This window comes from Genypterus blacodes, unplaced genomic scaffold, assembly GCF_046128005.1.
Source record: "Genypterus blacodes isolate CSIRO-AG114 ecotype Tasmania unplaced genomic scaffold, CSIRO-AGI_Gbla_v1 ptg000076l_1, whole genome shotgun sequence".
In the NCBI taxonomy this organism is placed as follows: domain Eukaryota; kingdom Metazoa; phylum Chordata; class Actinopteri; order Ophidiiformes; family Ophidiidae; genus Genypterus; species Genypterus blacodes.
In genome coordinates, this window is record NW_027466885.1 from 773,389 (window position 1) to 792,012 (window position 18,624).

General features: G+C 42.7%; 1 protein-coding gene across 1 annotated transcript; it reads left to right on the forward strand.

Annotated features, from left to right (window-relative positions):
- Positions 1–1,691: 1,691 nt before the first annotated feature.
- acvr2ba (activin A receptor type 2Ba) lies at positions 1,692–17,966 on the forward strand. The gene is made up of 11 exons (XM_076157901.1): positions 1,692–2,205; positions 11,261–11,468; positions 12,053–12,159; positions 12,351–12,499; positions 13,188–13,334; positions 13,840–13,983; positions 14,114–14,262; positions 14,523–14,637; positions 14,716–14,854; positions 14,937–15,067; positions 15,167–17,966. The coding sequence occupies exons 1-11, from the start codon at positions 2,154–2,156 to the stop codon at positions 15,389–15,391; spliced, it is 1,566 nt and encodes a 521-aa protein (XP_076014016.1). The 5' UTR covers positions 1,692–2,153; the 3' UTR covers positions 15,392–17,966.
- Positions 17,967–18,624: the final 658 nt, after the last annotated feature.

The following is an 18,624-nucleotide window of genomic DNA, read 5'->3' on the forward strand; positions in this document are numbered from 1 at the left end:
TTGAAAGTATTCTGCTACTTTTCCACTCTGTCTTGTGCATTCATTTGTATGTGCATCTGTGTTCATGTGTGTGACAGGTTGTAGTGTGGTGTCAGCAATCTGTCAGCAATGACAGAGATTTATTGTGGTAGTTTTTGCCGCAGTGTGTGCATTTGTATGTTTTGTACGTGTGTGTCACTGTGACATGTATAATCAGTCATATAAAGCCAAAGTGATGCTGTAATGAATATTCCAAGGACGCGGCATGTATGACAGTATGTTGCAGCATCTGCACAGCTTTGTCTTTACCAACCACAACATGTCGCCGTGTGTGTGAGTGTGTGTGTCTGTGTGTATGAGAGACAGAAACGTTACAAAACAGACAGATTAAAAGGCACCAACCTTTAAATAACGTGTGTCATCATTATTAGAGAAGTTGTGATTGGTGGCACATAAACTTAGTTAATGTCTGAACTAAGAGTTGTAGCTCAGAGCTGAGATTGTTAAGATGACTGTTATATATCAGCCCATTTATCTGGAAATTGCATATATCATTTTCCAACTAACACCATCAGGCTTCATGTTTAGGTTTCTGGTTTTCAGGAAACTTATTATTCCACCATCGATTTCAAGGCCATCAGCTCATTTTTACAGCGGATTACATAAAGCTGGAGCTGACAGACACATACAGAGAAAGAGAGCGAGTTAGAGAGGGAGCGTGATGGAAGAAGAAAAAAGGAAAGGAGGTTTTTGTTGTATTTTATTTAATTTTAAACAATTTTCAAGGAATATAAAAGCAATAACTGTTTACTGTCACTTAGCATCGAACACGACATAAAAGGGGCATGAAAACTGCAGTCATTCATTATAAAAATCTATGTTTTGTACTGTAAGTTCATTCAGGCTTTAACTCTCAATGTTTGTGTAAATCAAGCCTTTCCTCTTGAACTTAGGCTGAGCTTTTGCAGCCATGGAGACTTTCAACATTGTACATCCAGGCACATAACCAAGTGCAGAGTTCCTCTCCCAGTTACAAGTGAAATAACTGTCCCGCTGTGCAGCATGAAGCTTTTCAGAGGCATGTCCAACTCCAGGATTCTTCCATGTAGCAATGCTCTGTTATGCAGTTATGCAAGCTGGATACACATCTGCAGTTTGGTTTGTCCTCAGGCAAGTCTGTGCACCCAGAAACGCAACATTGGCCTGCAGTGGCTCTATAAACAAAGACCAACAACTGATTTGATCCTGGGCTCTGAAAGAGAGAGAGAGAGAAAGGAGAGATCAGAGAGAGAGGGACACACAGAGAGGAACAGCAACAACAATGATAACAGTGATGGAAACAAGACCAATGATTTTAATATGCATGGGTTTCTAACAGGACAGGCTTCCAGAAAGTGAGGAGGGGGATTAGTCCTTAGGAGGGGATTTTTACAATGGTGATGTTTTCTGTATTCAAGTACCTTTACATATTTTGAAAAATCATGTAGTTTATTATGCAACACTAAATTGTGAACTTGCACAGGCCTCTGAACATACGATATTATTGTACTGTTTTTATTGATCGTCTTTCTGGCAGGACTATTTTCCCTTTCAACAAATTTCCCTACGGTCCTTGGCTTTTATTTTGAAAACAAAAGAGCGAGAGAGCGAGAGAAGCGAGAAAGCGAGAGAGAGAGAGCGAGCGAGAGCGAGCGAGAAAGAGAGAGCGCCTCGGCAGGGTTGGGATCGCTGGCGTTACGCTAGTGACTGTTGGCGGACTACTTTCCTCTTTCGGTTTACCGGAAGGAAACACACGCGGACGGGCTGAGTGAGGTGCTGCTGTCCGCCCTACATGGCTCCGGATCCGCCGGGAACTTCCATGGCTTCGCCGTAAAGGGGTCGGTTCGGGTGCCTGTAGGAGAGGAGCAGAAGGAGAAGGAGGGGGAGGCTGCTGGCTGGATTTGCACACGCGCACGCTTACGCTTACACACACATACACACACGCACACAAAGCCCACTGGACAAAAAGCAGAGCGGTAGCGGTGGGCCTGTGCGCTGCTGGCCGCCCTCCTCGCCTCCTTCTCCGGCTTGTGCAGAGTCCTCTCCCCCTGTGGAACTTCACTTTTGGTACATGCTGGAGCCGGAGCCGGGGAGTCTGAGCTGGAGTCCGTCGGGCGGCCACTACTAACGGGAATATGCTGATCTCCTGGCTGCTATGCGTGCTTCTGCTGGGAACTTTGTGTGCAGGTAAGGAAAAGCTGCTGGTTTGTGGGTGAAAGGGCTGCTAGGGGCCGCAGGTTGCAACATTGCGGCCGGCCTCCAAGGCTGCAAGCACGGTGGCCAGGCGGCATGGGGGTGCCATGAAAATCCCTGCTGTTCATAGGAATATTTTGGGAATATTATGGGGGTGCACATGGGGACACGTGAACCTCGGTTTAAAATCTTTACCCAACCCTCTAGTGGTATGATGACATTTTTATTATTATATCGTATCATATTATATTGTATCATGTTATACTGTATTATACAAATGAGAATTCCCATTGTGAAACCATAGGAAAATTGAAGAGAACCCATGGGGGAAACGATTACCATGGAAACCCACGGGGGTTACAAGATCATTTTTAACTACAAGGTTTTATTTGTGCTTTTATTCTTTTGTTACTCTATTTTCCCCAACACATGCAAATGGCAGAAGTGAGTAAAAGCAAACAGAGATTAGGAATAATATAGGAACACCACCTGCAGTGTGGTCAGACAATATAGCAGTGTTAAAGTAATGATTGAGCAATGTTATAGTTTATTGTATGTAGCATCAGGTTGTGGTGCTGTCAAAGTTCTCTCTGGATATCTGAGCCAGTCAGTGATGCTGACAGGCATTGAGCCATTGTAGCCATATTAAAGGAATACTGGAGAGATTTGAAGCAGTTGGTTTTGGGATGACGTTCGATTGTGAGGATGTGTTGTCTTTGGTGAAGCTATAAATATCACAGCATTATTATAAGGATGACTGCATAAGAAACACAGAATATTTTAGAGTTGAACACATACTATAAAAATACTATACGAGTTTAACATTGATATTGTAGAGAAATCCGTAAAGATGTCATGATATAATTAATTGATATAGGAAAACGATCAAGATTTTGTTGCAACTGCAGATTTGTAGTTGTGCTTCATTGTGTGTCTACTTACCCCTAATCAAACAATACAATACACAGGGATGATCAAAGACAAACCAATGGAAGGAACCTAACATCACACATTAAGATCAGTATTTAAAACCATTTGAGGGCTATCATAGGAATAGAATTGGGATTTGTTTGTACCAAAAGACGATGCAATTGTTTTGTATGGATTTTTCGGGAATGCCAACGAGAATCCGTTGCTCATTCCAGATATTAGCATCACAAAATATCACAAACAAATCACCTTAGTAAGTAGAAACCTTTATAGCAGGTGTGAAATCTGAATGACTTCACATGTCATGGAGTCTAATTAATCATCATGGATGCTATTCAAGTCAATTGAGCGTGCATGTGCATGGACTTGGAGTTGTGCTTTGTGTGTGTATGAGAGAGAGAGAGGGAGGGGCTCCATTGTCTGCTCAGGCATGCAGGTGTATTGATAATCGATCACTGAGGAGAGAGCTCGAGCCCCTATAACCCATAAGCGGACATGTTCTCTGCTCCTGCCCGCTCGCCTATTACCCCCCAATTGTGTGTATATGTGCACGTTTCCATGTGTATGAATGAACACAGCGAGCTCGATCATGTGCTTTCATAGTAGTGCAGGAGAGGCTACACGTGTAAGGACACGCCTCAAATCATGTCATGGTGCTGCGACCACAAAATGCATTTTGGACAATATTTATCTAGTTGGAGACATAATGTTACTGGTTTTTGTGTGTTGTGTATTGCTATGATATTTCCACAATACTTCAATAGAGCATTTTCAGTGAGAACATGCACCATGCTGTGCCAGTGCAGCTGACACGGTGTAGTGTACAGTACAGTGTAGATTCAGCAGGTCTTTAATTATTTTTAAATCATAAGAGCTAACAGACATTAACACTAATTTAACATACTTTGATGCATTGTATTCAACATTTTGTGCAATTCTGCTCATAACTGGCAGGTCCAGCAAGACAAACTTTGTCAGAGGTGGGGATCCACTCGAGTCCATGTCTTGACTCGCAAATTTGAGGACTTGATAAATGGCTAGACTTGATTTTGACATTCTATTCATGACTTGAGTTTTGACCTAGACTTGAAAATCCTTAGTGAGGAGGCAGAGAAACTCATTCCTCATGGAGCAGACTGGCACATTCAGTACTATTGATCCCATGGCAGTTCTGTGCAAGACCAATGCTTGGCAAAGCACTATGATTGGCTTATTTTATCAGTCAAGGTAAATAACTTAAACAAGAATCCTACAGTCTTCAGTACTGAGGGACACTGCCAATCTGTACCCAAATATTCATACCGTACTGAGAGACCTTCATATGAAATCCGTGTCTACTGCTTCGGCCCAACACTCATTCAGTTGTTTGAGATGTCTGAAAACCTACTGGCACAGCATGACGCAACAACAACAACAACAGATGGACTTGTCCGTCCAACAACAGATGGATTTGCAATAATTGACATTAACAATGACTTTGAAATCGACACAGAGCAGGTGCTTAGGGAGGGGTCAAAGTCAGATTCTAAGGGTAAGATGCTATTTATTTTATACTGGGATTGAGGCAAAATGTAATTTTGTTTGCGTTGAATACTGCATGAGCATACATACAAACAATGCCTACATACAAACAATGCATTTAAAGCATAATTAATGCCCATTGAGACATAACTAAGGTATCAGTTTCTACTACGAAGAAAGCTCAACAGACCTCAGCCTTGTTCACGTAAACTGTCTTGACAAAATCGAAACCTCGCAATCAGATTTAATAGCTATCAATGAAGCTGCTAATCAACACAATTAGTGAACACCGGCTTTCTTAATGCTGCAACATGCATGCTCTCATAAAGGGCTGTCTATTAGGGGGAGTGGCTGCAAAGGCGAGCCTACAGGGACAAGATGGAACGTCACGGGGGGGGATCGTTTTCGAGAGAATCTGTAGCGTTGGTCCTCACGGAAATCAAGAGGAATTTGCAGATATCTAAAAATTCTCACATCGCCCTACAGAGACTCCCTGAAGATACGCCAACAAGATCCTGCATGCACGGTGATGCTATTTTCCAATTGAAGTGACTGGTCAAGAGTGCTGTAGAGTTCTGCACGACTAAGCCCCAACATGTGCTGCTCTGGTACCAGGCTTGGCATGGAGCATAAGGTACTGTCGCGTCAGAATGCAATCGGAAGTGAGGCTGCTTTGTGATATCGAAAAATCAAACCTGGGCCTGAATGGAGCTGCCTTACCCCTTGATTTTGCTTTGTAGTACTGGCCCCTGGCAATTGCTAGGCATGATTAACTTCCTTACTCAAACATTAGACCACCGGCTATACACATAATTAACATACTTACTTTGATATGCCACACAGATGGGTGCTCCTTCACTTCAGATACCGCTCTCTGTAAACGTTCAAGAAGGTTTCTGAGCACCCTCCTCTTCCTCCTCCTCTAGGCATATGTACTGCCAGCCTCAGTTTACTTTATATCCCTAGCCTGGCACACCACACACATCAGGCAGACTCACAAAAAAACAAAGGGAAATTCCACACATTGACTGCACATTTATTGTATTCATGAAATAATGCACACGAATGTCTGTCTACTCATAAACTCTGCATGAGTTCCATTAGGCAATAGTCCAGCCATTGTTTTGTGTAAAGTAATTCCCAATCAATTTCTGAACCCTCTGTGCAAAAGTACTCAAAGGGAAGGTTTCAAAACTATTGATATTGGATGGAGATGTTGTTTATTTGTGTATGAAAACAAGTTCAAATGCTGGTGGTCCTCCTTGGCAAGCTTGTGTCAGTGTTCAGGTGCCCAAAATGCTTTGGGTTCATTGGCTGTGATGTCTGAATTTGATCGCAAAAACATAAATTGTATGTAAGCGAGCTCGATGCAGCAAAATGTGTCGACGTTTTTTCAAACATCTTCACTTTATCGCATAGACAAATGTGCAAAAAGAGGGAGGAAACTAGGCTTCTGACAGATGGGGGGTCTGTGGCTCAGTCTCTTTCTCTGGCAGACTGCTGGCTCTCTGGGGACCAGACAGGCTCCTCCTCCTTTTCTTTTCCAACTCACTCTCACCCTTCTCCAGAGGAATCTCTCTTTCTCTCTCTCACACACACGCACGCACACACACACACACACCATTATGTCTCTCTCCCTTTTTCTGTCCTGCCATTTGTCTTGGGTTGGGGCCCCAGTTTGTGTTTGTGTGAGTGTGTTTTTGTCCAGACAACATCTGCCCCCCTCAGCATTGCAAGGCCAGACAGGACACATTCACACACACACACAAACACACACACACAGCAGATTCAGGGGATACTTCTTGCTGAGGAAAAAAATGCTTTGCTGATTATTTATATAGTTTTGTGTTTAAATTCTGTTTTGTGTTTAAATTCTGAACTTATTATTTTACTACATTACATTATGATCATTTGGCAGACGCTTTTATCCAAAGCGACTTACATTACATTACCACCCTTCGCAGAGGGGGGAGCAATTGAGGGTTTGGTGCCTTGCTCAGGGGCACCTCGGCAGGGGCTCGAACCGGCGACCCTCCGGTTCCCAAGTGGAAGCACTACCCACTGAGCCACTGCCTCCCTACTACCTTTCTTTCCCAGTTTAAGTTGTCTTTTGCACAGAGGCACAGTGACCTGTCTGGCCTTATTCTTTCTTATCTGATCCCTGGCTCCAACTTTACAATATACAACAATATATACAACAATACTTTACAACTACTGTGCCATGCTCTCACAACCTCCAGCGGCCGTGACCTGCTGTTTCAATTTCAATCTACTTGTATCTCATATTGCCTATTTTACCTCAGGGTCTTCGAAAAAAGTTAAACTGCAATAATAATAACTCAACCTTCTTTCTTTGTCTCTATGTCTCTCTCCTCCCCCCCCCCCCCCATCCTGTATAAACAACGATCTCCAAAATGTCCTATAACTGCTTCAATAAAAAATATAGCAACAATACTTGAGTTTACAACTACAAATCATGAATGTAGTTGCAGTATTTACAGGTGCAGCTCAGTAAATTAGAATGTGGTCGTCTTCCCCATGTTGTGTAGCCTAATGAACCAGACTGAGAGACAATTTAGAATACAATATCATGTTGTGTGGTCTCTGGCAGTTCCTAGCCCTGTTAGAAAATAGTATATATATTTAGCTGGTGAACATTCGTGGAACATTAATTGGTACATGCATTGACATGTACATGCAATTATTGTGTGATTTTACGTGAGCTCTCAAACTGGTGCCGATCTCTGCGGACCCATTCACAAAGCTAGATAGATGCTCGCTTTCTGAGTGATCTGAATGAATCTGAAGTGTAGATTGCCACAGCAAATTAATTAACAAACAACAAAATTAATAAAATGAAGGAGAGGATATGGAAGGAAGGAAGACAAGCATTTATTCCTCTATTTCTCTATTGGCTCAGTTTTGTGAAGGCTGCAGGTGTGAGTGCGCTCGCTCCTTCAGATGTTTTTGCATGCAGTGTGCTTTTTATGATGTGTGGTTTTAGGGCTATGTATATACAGTGTGTGTATATTTGTGCTTTGTCGGATCCTTGACTGTGCGTCTGCTGTGCCGAGATGAGTCACAGGAGCAGGACTGCACAGAGCCATGAGAGAGCTGAGAGAGCTAGCTGCGGAGGAGGAGGCAGAGAAAGGCTGAGGAGGAAGCATGGGAGTTGGGGGGCCATATATATAATAAATATGTACTGTATGTATTGGTGTTAATGACACAACTAATATGTCTTATTGATTGACATTTGATACATACATCTGGATTGGAATTTAAAAGTGTGTGTGTGTGTGTGTGTGTGTGTGTGTGTGCGCGCCTGTAAAGTCTGCCTTACTCTTTCTCTTCCCTCCTCCATACTTACCATTTTCATTGAGAATTGTTCAGCAGCAGTGTTGAGGCTGACTTCTGAGTGGCTCTAAATAGAGGGTGTGTGAGGGGGGACAGAGGGGGGGCATTTTGGCTGGATGAAGGCGAAGGGTGAGAGGAAAGGAGGAAGGGAGGGGGAGGAGCGTTGCATGCTCACAAAACTTGACAGATTGATTGTTAAAGGCACAGTTAAGTGGTTGTGGTTAAGTCAAGTTGAATTACATTACAAATGGAAAGCACTTAAGCAAAGGTTTATGAAACATGGACAGATCTGTATTATAATAAAAGTAATCATTTATTCATTGAGATCGACTTAATGGTGGAAAGCCCACTCCATGTCGACTTCTAATTTTAATACTATGGGATGAGAAAAACAGGATGGCCAATGTATGGTATTTATGACCAGTGAGCAGGGTGTGTTCTCATATGACTTGTGTTCAATTTTTACTGCACTGAAATTAAAGTAAAAGCGTAATGACTGATTCAGCGCAGAGCAATTCATTTCAACTTTATCTGTATAGCACCAAATTAGTTTGTTGTAACCAAATTTGCAGGACATGTTGATCATTACTAATGCAAAAAATGAAACATCAATCAGCCCGATGGTGGTGCTGTAACAGTAACAAGTTATATTCTGTCAGTAACTGTGGAACCCTACAAGGTAAAATCAAAAGCTTGCTGTTTTTGTTGCAGCCCTTTTTTTTACTTTTTCATTACTTTGATAGTTTGTTAGTGTAGTGTTGACAATGTGACAGGAGTACGTTTGTTGTGATAATACAACCTACTGATTGAACACACTTTCATATCACCATGACCTCTTGCATGTGAATTTGACCTGTGCATGTGTGCGTGTGTGTGGCTTTTCACCTCATATCTTGATCTTTCCGATCTCGGTAAGATATGCACATCCACGCAGACATCTGGTTTGCCCATGTGTGTGACTGTGTTTGACCCTTGACCTTGTGTCTGGAGCAGACAAAGGCCCTTAATAATTAGCATGTGGTCATTTTTGCATGATAAAGACACTCACACACACATCCATCCAGACCTAGTGATTTGCATTTCACATGTCTGCGTTTTTATCATCAGTGCCTTTTTCATAGTTAACCCCGGAGGTTACACACACACACACACTCACATTATAGACATGCAAATGTGTGTGATGTGCTTTTAGGTTTTAGTCGTTGCAGCTTGTAGGAGCAGACTGTGGGTTAGATATTCTCTCTTCTCTCTATTTGTCATATCTCTGTCAGAAAACAATTAGATTTTACATTTTTGGTTTCAGTTTAAGATTGCTTTGTCTGTAGAACATTCTGGCATCAGACTGACTTGAGTGGAGTCCATTCTCTGGGTTCAGGTGGACCTGAGCAGTCTTGCTGTGGACATCTGGTCCTAAAAAAATCTATGATGATAAATCAGTGGATGAGAAGATTGATGGACATACTCTATTGTTGCCATTTTTATCGATACATCTGATTTAGAATGAGAACACATTATGTCCATTAGGTCCATATGTGCAGGCTGTTTGCATATATATATATATAGTATGTTGTGTTAGATGTGTTAGATGTGTGTGTGTGTGAGGGAGAGAGAGAGCTGACCTTTCCACATGTGAATCGGACATGTTGTGTCTTTTTGCCTCACCTGTCCTCATAAAGCCCACAATAGGGCCGTTGTTATGGAAACGCACACTGCTGAATGGATGTCCTGTCATACAGGGAGCATTCTGATGTGGACGGTGGAAGTGTTGGTTTTACCCTGTTTTGTTTTCTCACATTTCTCTAAGCATTTTGATGAATTCGGTGGAGACAGCACAACTTGGATTTTCTCTTTTGTTGTCCAATACATGTGTACCTTTGAGTTGCTGCTCAACTTTTTAATTGAAAACTATTCAGACTAAATGTTAACACACACACATACACAGAGTGACAGCTGCCCGACCCATTAGCTCACAGGTCTCCATGACGATCAAGGGCGACCTCAAGAATACCAATGAGGCGACCTACTGCAGCCTCACATCAGATACTGCTACTGTTAGCAATGCTGCTACTGTTAGCAATACTGCTACTGTTAGCAATGCTGCTACTGTTAGCAATGCTGCTGACGTTTGACGTTTGAAAAAGACATTTTACTGCTTTAATTGGAGTATAATCAAAGTTTTAATGTGCAAATTAATATACTGATTGCCGTAATGCTCTTGACCACAGCTGTCAGTGGGGGGTGGGGTGGGGGTTTGCTTTGACTACTCCCATATTTGTGGTTGCCTAGCGACAGTTAATGCACAGATTGGCTCCAACATCTGTCACAGCAAACTCTGCCAAAGTGTCTCTCTCTCTATCTCACACAGACAATCAGATCTCTCACATGCTCTGTCTCTCTCTGCGTCTTTTGGCAGACAGATATCAGGGAGATGTGTCTCATACTGTATAACTAGAGCAGCATGAACAATGTAAATCTCCAAACAAATGTTCTCACAGAAAAGTACATTTTATACAAGTAGATTTTTTCCCGTAGGATTTTGCCGGTCACATCTCTGTGAGCGGTTAAAATCTGAGGGGGTCAAATCAGGTGAGGGGGTGAACCAAATCCACAAACATTACAATTTATTACAATATCACTATTTTATGTGACAGGATCAGTCAATCCAGCATGTTTTTGTTTTTTTGTGTTTTTGCACTTAATAAAGAGAATTCAGTGTGTGATGACTGGATGAAACTTTACCACTGCCTTTGGTAAATAAACTCCCTCTGAGTCTGGTTTAAGTCCTACCTCTGAGCCCTGAGCTCTCCAGTTGTGCGTCGTCTGCCTCATTATATTGTCTCTATTCTTCTCTGTCTGTGCTGTAATAAGATGACGGCTTTGAGAAAGTGCTGATGGTGGTTTCGATGGTAGAGTGGGGTTGGAACCTCAGGTCAGGTGAGGATCTGAGCTGAGACAGATTACTAAGCGGGAAGCATCAATGCCCATATCAGCTTTGCAGGACTTAGATGATGTCAGTTATGTGATCAGAGGTTCTATTGAAGCGCTGCAGCTGCTTTGTACCCATGCTGAAGCACTGCTGTCGGCTTTAACCTTCAGTTTGTATTCATTTCCGGGCTTGGTCGAGGAGTTGCAGGATTTTTAGGATTAAAACTCAAACACATTGCAAATTGTCTTCATATTGCTTAACCCCCTGTTGTGTACACCTGATCTTTGGTTTCAAACTCTTACACATTGTGCGCTGCAGGTCTCAGCCATGGAGGAGACGACACCCGGGAGTGTTTGTACTACAACGTCAACTATGAGATCGAGAGGACCAACCACAGCGGCGTGGAGCGTTGCGACGGTGAGAAGGACAAGCGCTCACACTGCTACGCTTCCTGGAGGAACGACTCTGGCTCCATCGAACTGGTGAAGAAGGGCTGCTGGCTTGATGACTTCAACTGCTACGACAGGTAAAGGGGAAATTGATGAGCAACATATTTAGTACTTCATTATGCTTCTAGGTCCAAAACAAATCTGAAATACTACCAGTATTAGATGTCTGATCTGTTGGTGCACATATTTAGTAATACTGCTACGACAACAGTCCGTGTTCAGATGCTAATGACTTCTCGTGACATTGAGACCGTCGCTGTGTGAATCGTGTTTCTTCCGATCTGTGGGGACAGTTACACATTTCCCATCATCCTCAGCATACACAGATTTCCCGCTGCCCCCTGTGTGATTGACAGTCAGGGTGACTGGACGCCGTGTAAACGCTCGAGGCTGTTTTGGCAGGGGCAGCAGTTGGCGATATGATGTAATGACAGGAGGAGTCCCTTTAGATCCAGTGCACTGCCAATTTCTGACTTTAATTTGTCTTTAATTTGCCACCTAAAATCTGCGGTGTAAGGAATCTGAGAACCTGTAGACAAGCAATTGTTTTGATGATGACTGTCCCTCTCTGTTTCTGTCTCCCTGTCCCTTTGCTCGTCTCTGTCTCTCTTTCACTCTGTGCCTTCCTGTGTCTGTCCCTCTCTCACTCTCTTGCTTACAGACAGGAGTGTGTGGCAACAGAGGACAGTCCTCAGGTTTTCTTTTGCTGCTGCGAAGGAAACTTCTGTAACGAGCGCTTCACACACCTGCCTGATGTCACAGGACCCTGTGAGTATCTGTGTGTGTGTGTGTTCTACATTCCTCTCGTATCTATCAATGTTTTATTCAACAGAACAAATTGTGTATTTGACTGGTGTTGTCTGTGTTTTTTCCTTATTTACACCTATTTCTTATTTATCATTTTGTGTACATTTAAGTGATTGCCTGCACCTGTGAACAGTTTTGTGTGTGTGTTTCAGTGATCAAAGCCCCACCCCTCAGCTTGAGCGTGTTGAATGTCATGGTTTACTGTCTGTTGCCCGTCACCATGCTGTCTGTCGCTCTGCTCACCGCCGTCTGGATGTACAGACACCGGAAACCGCCCTACGGACACGTGGACATCGCCGAGGTAACCACACACACACAGATCTTAACCTAAACTCTTTCCTTGATCCGGAAAATGAGAAGAAGAAATAAAGAAACCAGGAAATATAAAAGGAGAGGGGCAATTGGAGGAAGGAAGCAAGGAAAGTCAGAAAAGCTAGAGGGTAGAGAGGAAGGGATGGATTTTAAAAGGATAGAAGGAAAGAGCAAAAGAGAGGATTAAACAAAATAGAGACAAGAAACTGAGGAAATAAGGAAGGGGAGGAGAAACAAAGGAAGCAGACTGGGATGGGGATGAAACTACAAAAGAGGACAGACGAAAGAGGCAAGGAACTAAGATAGAAGGAAATACAAAGGAGAGGGAAAGGAGGAATTTGGATAGGACCAAAGGAAGGCAGGCTGGCAAACAGAGGGAGAGGGGTAGGAAGGAGGAATGAGTGTGAAAGAAGAGCTAAAAGAATGCAAAGTCAAGAGGAAAGAAGTACACGTAGCTCCATCGAGTGTTGATCTGTTGGTACTGCAGCTTGGATGTTTCAGTTCCACTATCTTCGATGCTGCATACAATAAGAAAAACAAATGTAGCATCTGCCAGGGTGTTTGATTTTTTGTTTTTTTCCCTCCAGTTTATTTGTCTGTATTGAGTTTTACATTTACTTGCTCTTTACGCTTAGTTTTGTGGATGAAGCCCATCTCTCTCACCCCCTCCTCTGTAGGATCCTGGCCTTGCTCATGCTGGATCTCCCCTGCTCCGGCTCAAGCCTCTGCAGTTACTAGAGGTGAAAGCCAGGGGGCGCTTTGGGTGCGTGTGGAAGGCACAGATGCTGAACGAATATGTGGCCGTGAAGATCTTCCCTATCCAGGTACACATGTCTTAGATTGAATTCCAAACATTTGGTGGAGTTGACAAAAAAAGAAATTCTGCCAAAACTGCATTGACATTTATTATTATTTATTTTATTTATTTATTTAGTTTCTGTTTATAATGGTGAACAAACCCATTTTTATTATGTAATTTCAGTAATGTAATGTGTAATGTAGCCATCACTGCTGTTATAGCGCCACCATCAGGTTGACTTGTTGGGACTCTTTTGCAGGGTGGAGTGACTGCACTAGATTTTGTTAGTAGATTTCTTCCTCATAAGATGAATTGAACTTATTGAACTTAAGCAGGATGAGATTTTTGGAGTTGGGAGTTTGGGAAACATTCAAAATGTCATAAAATGTGGTTATGCATAAATGGGCGTGGCAGATATGAACAGACGCAGATTTACCTCAGGAATTCAGCAGGAAACAGAATTCCGATTCCATGACTTAAAAAAAGGTTATGATGGAATGTCATAATTGTCGTCTTCTCCACTGTGGCAGAACGAAGAGTCCTGGCAGAATGAGAGGGACGTGTTCACCACAGCTGGCATGAGGCATGAAAACATCTTGAGGTTCATCGCTGCTGAGAACCGAGGGATCCACCACGAGGCCGAACTGTGGCTCATTACGGAGTTCCATCAGAGGGTGAGGGAGAGAGCTGGAGCGCTTTAAACGTTTTGATTTACTGAATTTCCATATGGGACATGCTCACAATTTACCAACCTTTTGTTTGAGGAGCATTCTGACTCGGGCCTGTCTCTGTCTGTCTGCGCAGGGCTCTCTATCAGACTTCCTGAAGGGAAACGTGATCAGCTGGACCGAGCTGTGTCACATTGCTGGGTCAATGGCGTGCGGTCTGTCTTATCTCCATGAAGACATCCCCCGACTGAAAGGAGAGGGAGCCAAACCGGCCATCGCTCACAGGTACGCACCTCAAATGGCACCCACAACACACTGTACATAGAACACACATATCCCACAGAGGTCTGGCATGGAATAAAAATAATACTGAACCCATCAAGCCATCCTCTTGGTCAGGAAGTGCAGCAATGTTCGTCATGCCAAATATTTTGTTGTTCTGTTTGCTCTGTATTGACCACCATAGGGTCTCAAGCCCAAAGAGCCAACAGCACACAAACGCGCAACTATTGACTATAGAACCCCCCTCTCTCTCTTTCCCTTAGGGATTTTAAGAGTAAGAACGTAATGTTGCGTTTGGACCTCACGGCGGTCATTGGTGACTTTGGCCTCGCCTTAACCTTCGAGCCAGGGAAACCTCCAGGAGAGACACATGGACAGGTGAGCTATACCAGTCAGTGCTTAGTGGAAGAGAACAAGCTGAAGTTCTTATGCGCGTGTGTGCGTGTACGTGTGTAGGTGGGGACCAGGCGTTACATGGCTCCTGAGGTTTTGGAAGGAGCCATCAACTTTCAGAGAGACTCTTTCCTTCGAATTGACATGTACGCCCTGGGCCTGGTGCTGTGGGAGCTTGTGTCCCGATGCAAGGCTGCTGATGGTAACACACACACACACACCTGACAGAGTATTCCTGCTGTAACACACATGCACCATGCAGACTTCAAACGTCTGGGTTTCAGGTCCAGTGGGTGAGTACATGCTGCCGTTTGAGGAGGAAGTCGGTCATCATCCGTCACTAGAGGACCTGCAGGAAGTTGTTGTTGATAAGAAAATGCGACCAGTATTCAAAGACCAATGGCTCAAACACAGCGTGAGCCTCTTTTTTCCCTCCCTCTTTCTGTATCAAAAACGATCTCCAAAACGTCTCATAACTGCATGCTCACTGTCACTTCCTTCCTGTGCTCATCAGGGTCTGGCTCATATCTGCGAGTCGATAGAGGAATGCTGGGATCACGACGCCGAGGCTCGTCTGTCGGCCGGCTGCGTGGAGGAGAGAATCGGCCAGATCCGCCGCCTCACCTCTACCGTAACCCCACCTACCTCTGAGCACAACCACACCCTGCTGGTCTCCCCTCTCCCACCAGTTCTCATGGTAACCAATGTGGACCTACCGCCCAAAGAGTCCAGTATATGAAAAAAAAAAAACATTTTTCAAGCTAAATGGGTTTTTTTTTATCACCAGGCATTTCCTCAAATTTCCATTCAACTTCCTCAGAAACAACATAGAATGACGGAAAAACACACAAAGAGTTTTCTCAGTGGAATTTTACACCTGATTCGCGTGAATGCAGCTGCTATTTTATCTCTGGACTTCTGTTTTTTAAAAATATAATAATGACTCATCTTATTTTATTCCCTCTATGTCCGTTTGGACCAACATGACCAGCACACGTCCTTGTCCCCCCTCCCCCGTCGGGTAGTTATGTCTTTTTTAACTGTATGTATATGTTCCTTTTGTGTTTGATTTGACAAACTGAAGCAAACACACACACACACTGACAGGAAACACATTCAGGTTCCAGACTCAGAGAATGCTCTTCTATCTCCAGGTACCTCAGAAATTATCATTTGTTTTTGTTTTGCAGGTGTTTCACTATTGTTGCATCCTCCCTTTTTTTCTTATGCATCTTCTTCCAATGGGACTTACTGTATCTACCTACCTGGCAACTTTGCAATCGTGTCAGCAACATTTAGGAACCTTTTAGGAAGTTTTTTTTTTTACTATGATGCTGCAAACCCCTTGTATAAACCCAATGACTGTTACACAACCACTGACAACACACTGTCCTCTAGAGTTTCTTTGAAAAACATATTGTGTTTTCTACCTTTTCTAGGAATTTCTGTCTTGTTTTCAGTCAACACCTCATTACTGTATACAAGCTACTGTATACAAGCTATACAAGCTACGGATCCAACGGGTTATATCCATTAATGGGAAAAGTGAAGTGAGGCTGGAAGAGAAGGCGTTAAATGGCCGGTGTTTGTCCTAAATGTGACGGTTGCCTCATTTTTGTTTCTGTGTGTGTGATACTTGAGGTGGAAGTGGTCAGAGAATGCTGACGGGATTGGTTATTTTTCAGGATTCAGGAAGCAAAATGTCTTGCATGCGGAGATTTTGATTGGCTGACCAACCACAGCATTTTGGGTTGGCGCAGAAATGAAACTTCTCAGGTAGTGTGTGTGTGTGTGTGTGTGTGTGTGTGTGTGTGTGTGTGTGTGTGTGTGTGTGTGTGTGTGTGTGTGTGTGTGTGTGTGTGTGTGTGTGTGTGTGTGTGTGTGTGTGTGTGTGTGTACATGGTTTTACATCTTCTGATACTGTGCGTCTTGATTATTTTATTGTTATTTTTGTTGCTTTATTGTGATTTATCCGGAGGTTAGTGAAGGACCTTTGACCTCAAAGAAAGTATCTTTTACACTGTAATTCACGGGAAATTCAGAAAGACACTTTGAGATGCAATGATCATTTACTTATTTAGCACGGCGAGGCTGCTTACTAATAGGCATGTACATAACATAATACTAGCATGGCTAAATCACCAGTATTCTAACGTAAGCTAACAGGGCATGAAGCTAACATAGCATTACAACGGTTAAGTTACCAGCAATACATTGGCAGCTAACCAAACACTTAGCGAAGTCTCCATTTCAAGGTCGATCTTCTTTGGGTTCTATTTTACAACACCCTGCATGGATCTGCCACATTCTGCCAGCTACTTATGTGTTATAGGGCGACATCGTGCTAGCATGATTTGAGAAGGAACCCAGAACTTAAAAATTAGGGCTGGGCAACGATTGAAATTTTTAATCTCGATTAATCGCAGTGTTATGCGCAAAATTCAATAATGAATTCAAAAATAGTATATTGCGCACCTTTATTTAAGTACTACAATATGAACAAGTGCAATAACATTATGTTGTAACACTTTAAACAAATAAGTCGCTTTTTAACATCAGTATTCCTTTTACACAGCGCAGTACACTTTAAACTTTAAACTCAGAACTTTAGTCTTTAAACAGAGGGCAAAATGTCAAAGGTCATCAGTCACCTCCTCACTTACGTTTCTTCTTTTCTTTTCTGTTTCATCAGCCAGGACCAAAATTGGGCGTCCATCTGTCGCCTTGGTAACTAGTAACTAAACCTTACAATTTTCAAACAAGGAGCCGTTTCTTTTGATGTTCCTTCTGTGATGCCATAAGTATAGTGATTGTCTATGATGCTGCCGATGATGATGAAAGTACAGACTGAGATGAATATATTTCCGTATATTCCTTCTTTATTGTTAGGTTTTTATTTTTGGTGCATTGGACATTTGCAACCGTATGTCTTTGTATACATGTTAAGATGTGAAAGGAGAGAGCAGACGGGTGAGGGTGCTGTGCATTGAGCCAAACATGAAAACACCTGCATGGAAAAGAACCCAACACCATTCATACATTAAATGAACAGATAATTAAGCTGAGAGCAAAATAACAATACATAATACACAACAATACTGCTCATAAACCTCCAGTCACCTCAAATACACCACAAATACCTCAGACCACCTTTTCTACTTGTGAAAGTTTTGTTTCTATATTTTATTAGTTGTTTTTGACAACTTGTAGTGACATAGTATTTTATTGTGAGTTTTTTTTACTTTTCATTTGGATTTTGCTCTATAATTAGAGTTTCTTCTGTTTGAGGAATAAATAAAAGTTTTCAAAAGAAATGTTAACGAGACTCCTAACCGCCTCCGTTTCACCTTTGCATGAAGGATTTTCTCCTCCTGTATTTTCTGCTTAGATGGATGTAGCCTCAGTTTCTCCCTGCTTCCAGTTGTTGTGGTAAGTCAGAGTAAAAATCAAATGATCAAATGTCTGGTCATTTGGGAAGAAATAGAACAAATGCACTTGGAGTTTCTGAAATGCTTTTGGGATGAGGCCTTTAACAGGTTTCAGCTCGATCAAAAAGTCAGCAGATTAACACTTTTTGCTGGTCCAGTTCAGTGATCCTCCCTTTTTCAGTGCCCAGTCCAGTGCCTGCAACTGAGAAGTCAAGCAGTCGGTGCTTCTTGATTTTATCTGAAACCCATTACTTTCAGTCAAAGACTTGTACATACCTATTGTTTATGATATATGAACAGAATGCTTCATGAAATGTGTGACATGTGTAGACCATGTTTTTTTTCAAAGGTTCTACACTACAAAGTCCTACTATATCTATCTGAATGCATGATTCAGTCGGCCCTGTCCCCCTAACTGCAGCCACTGACATCCTTTTCACTTCACATGACCTTTAACCCTTTTCAAAACAGTGTGTCATGTAGCAAGGATTTCCCAGTTGTGCGATGGGTATGTGGCACAAAAGCCTGCTTGGCCCTATTGACA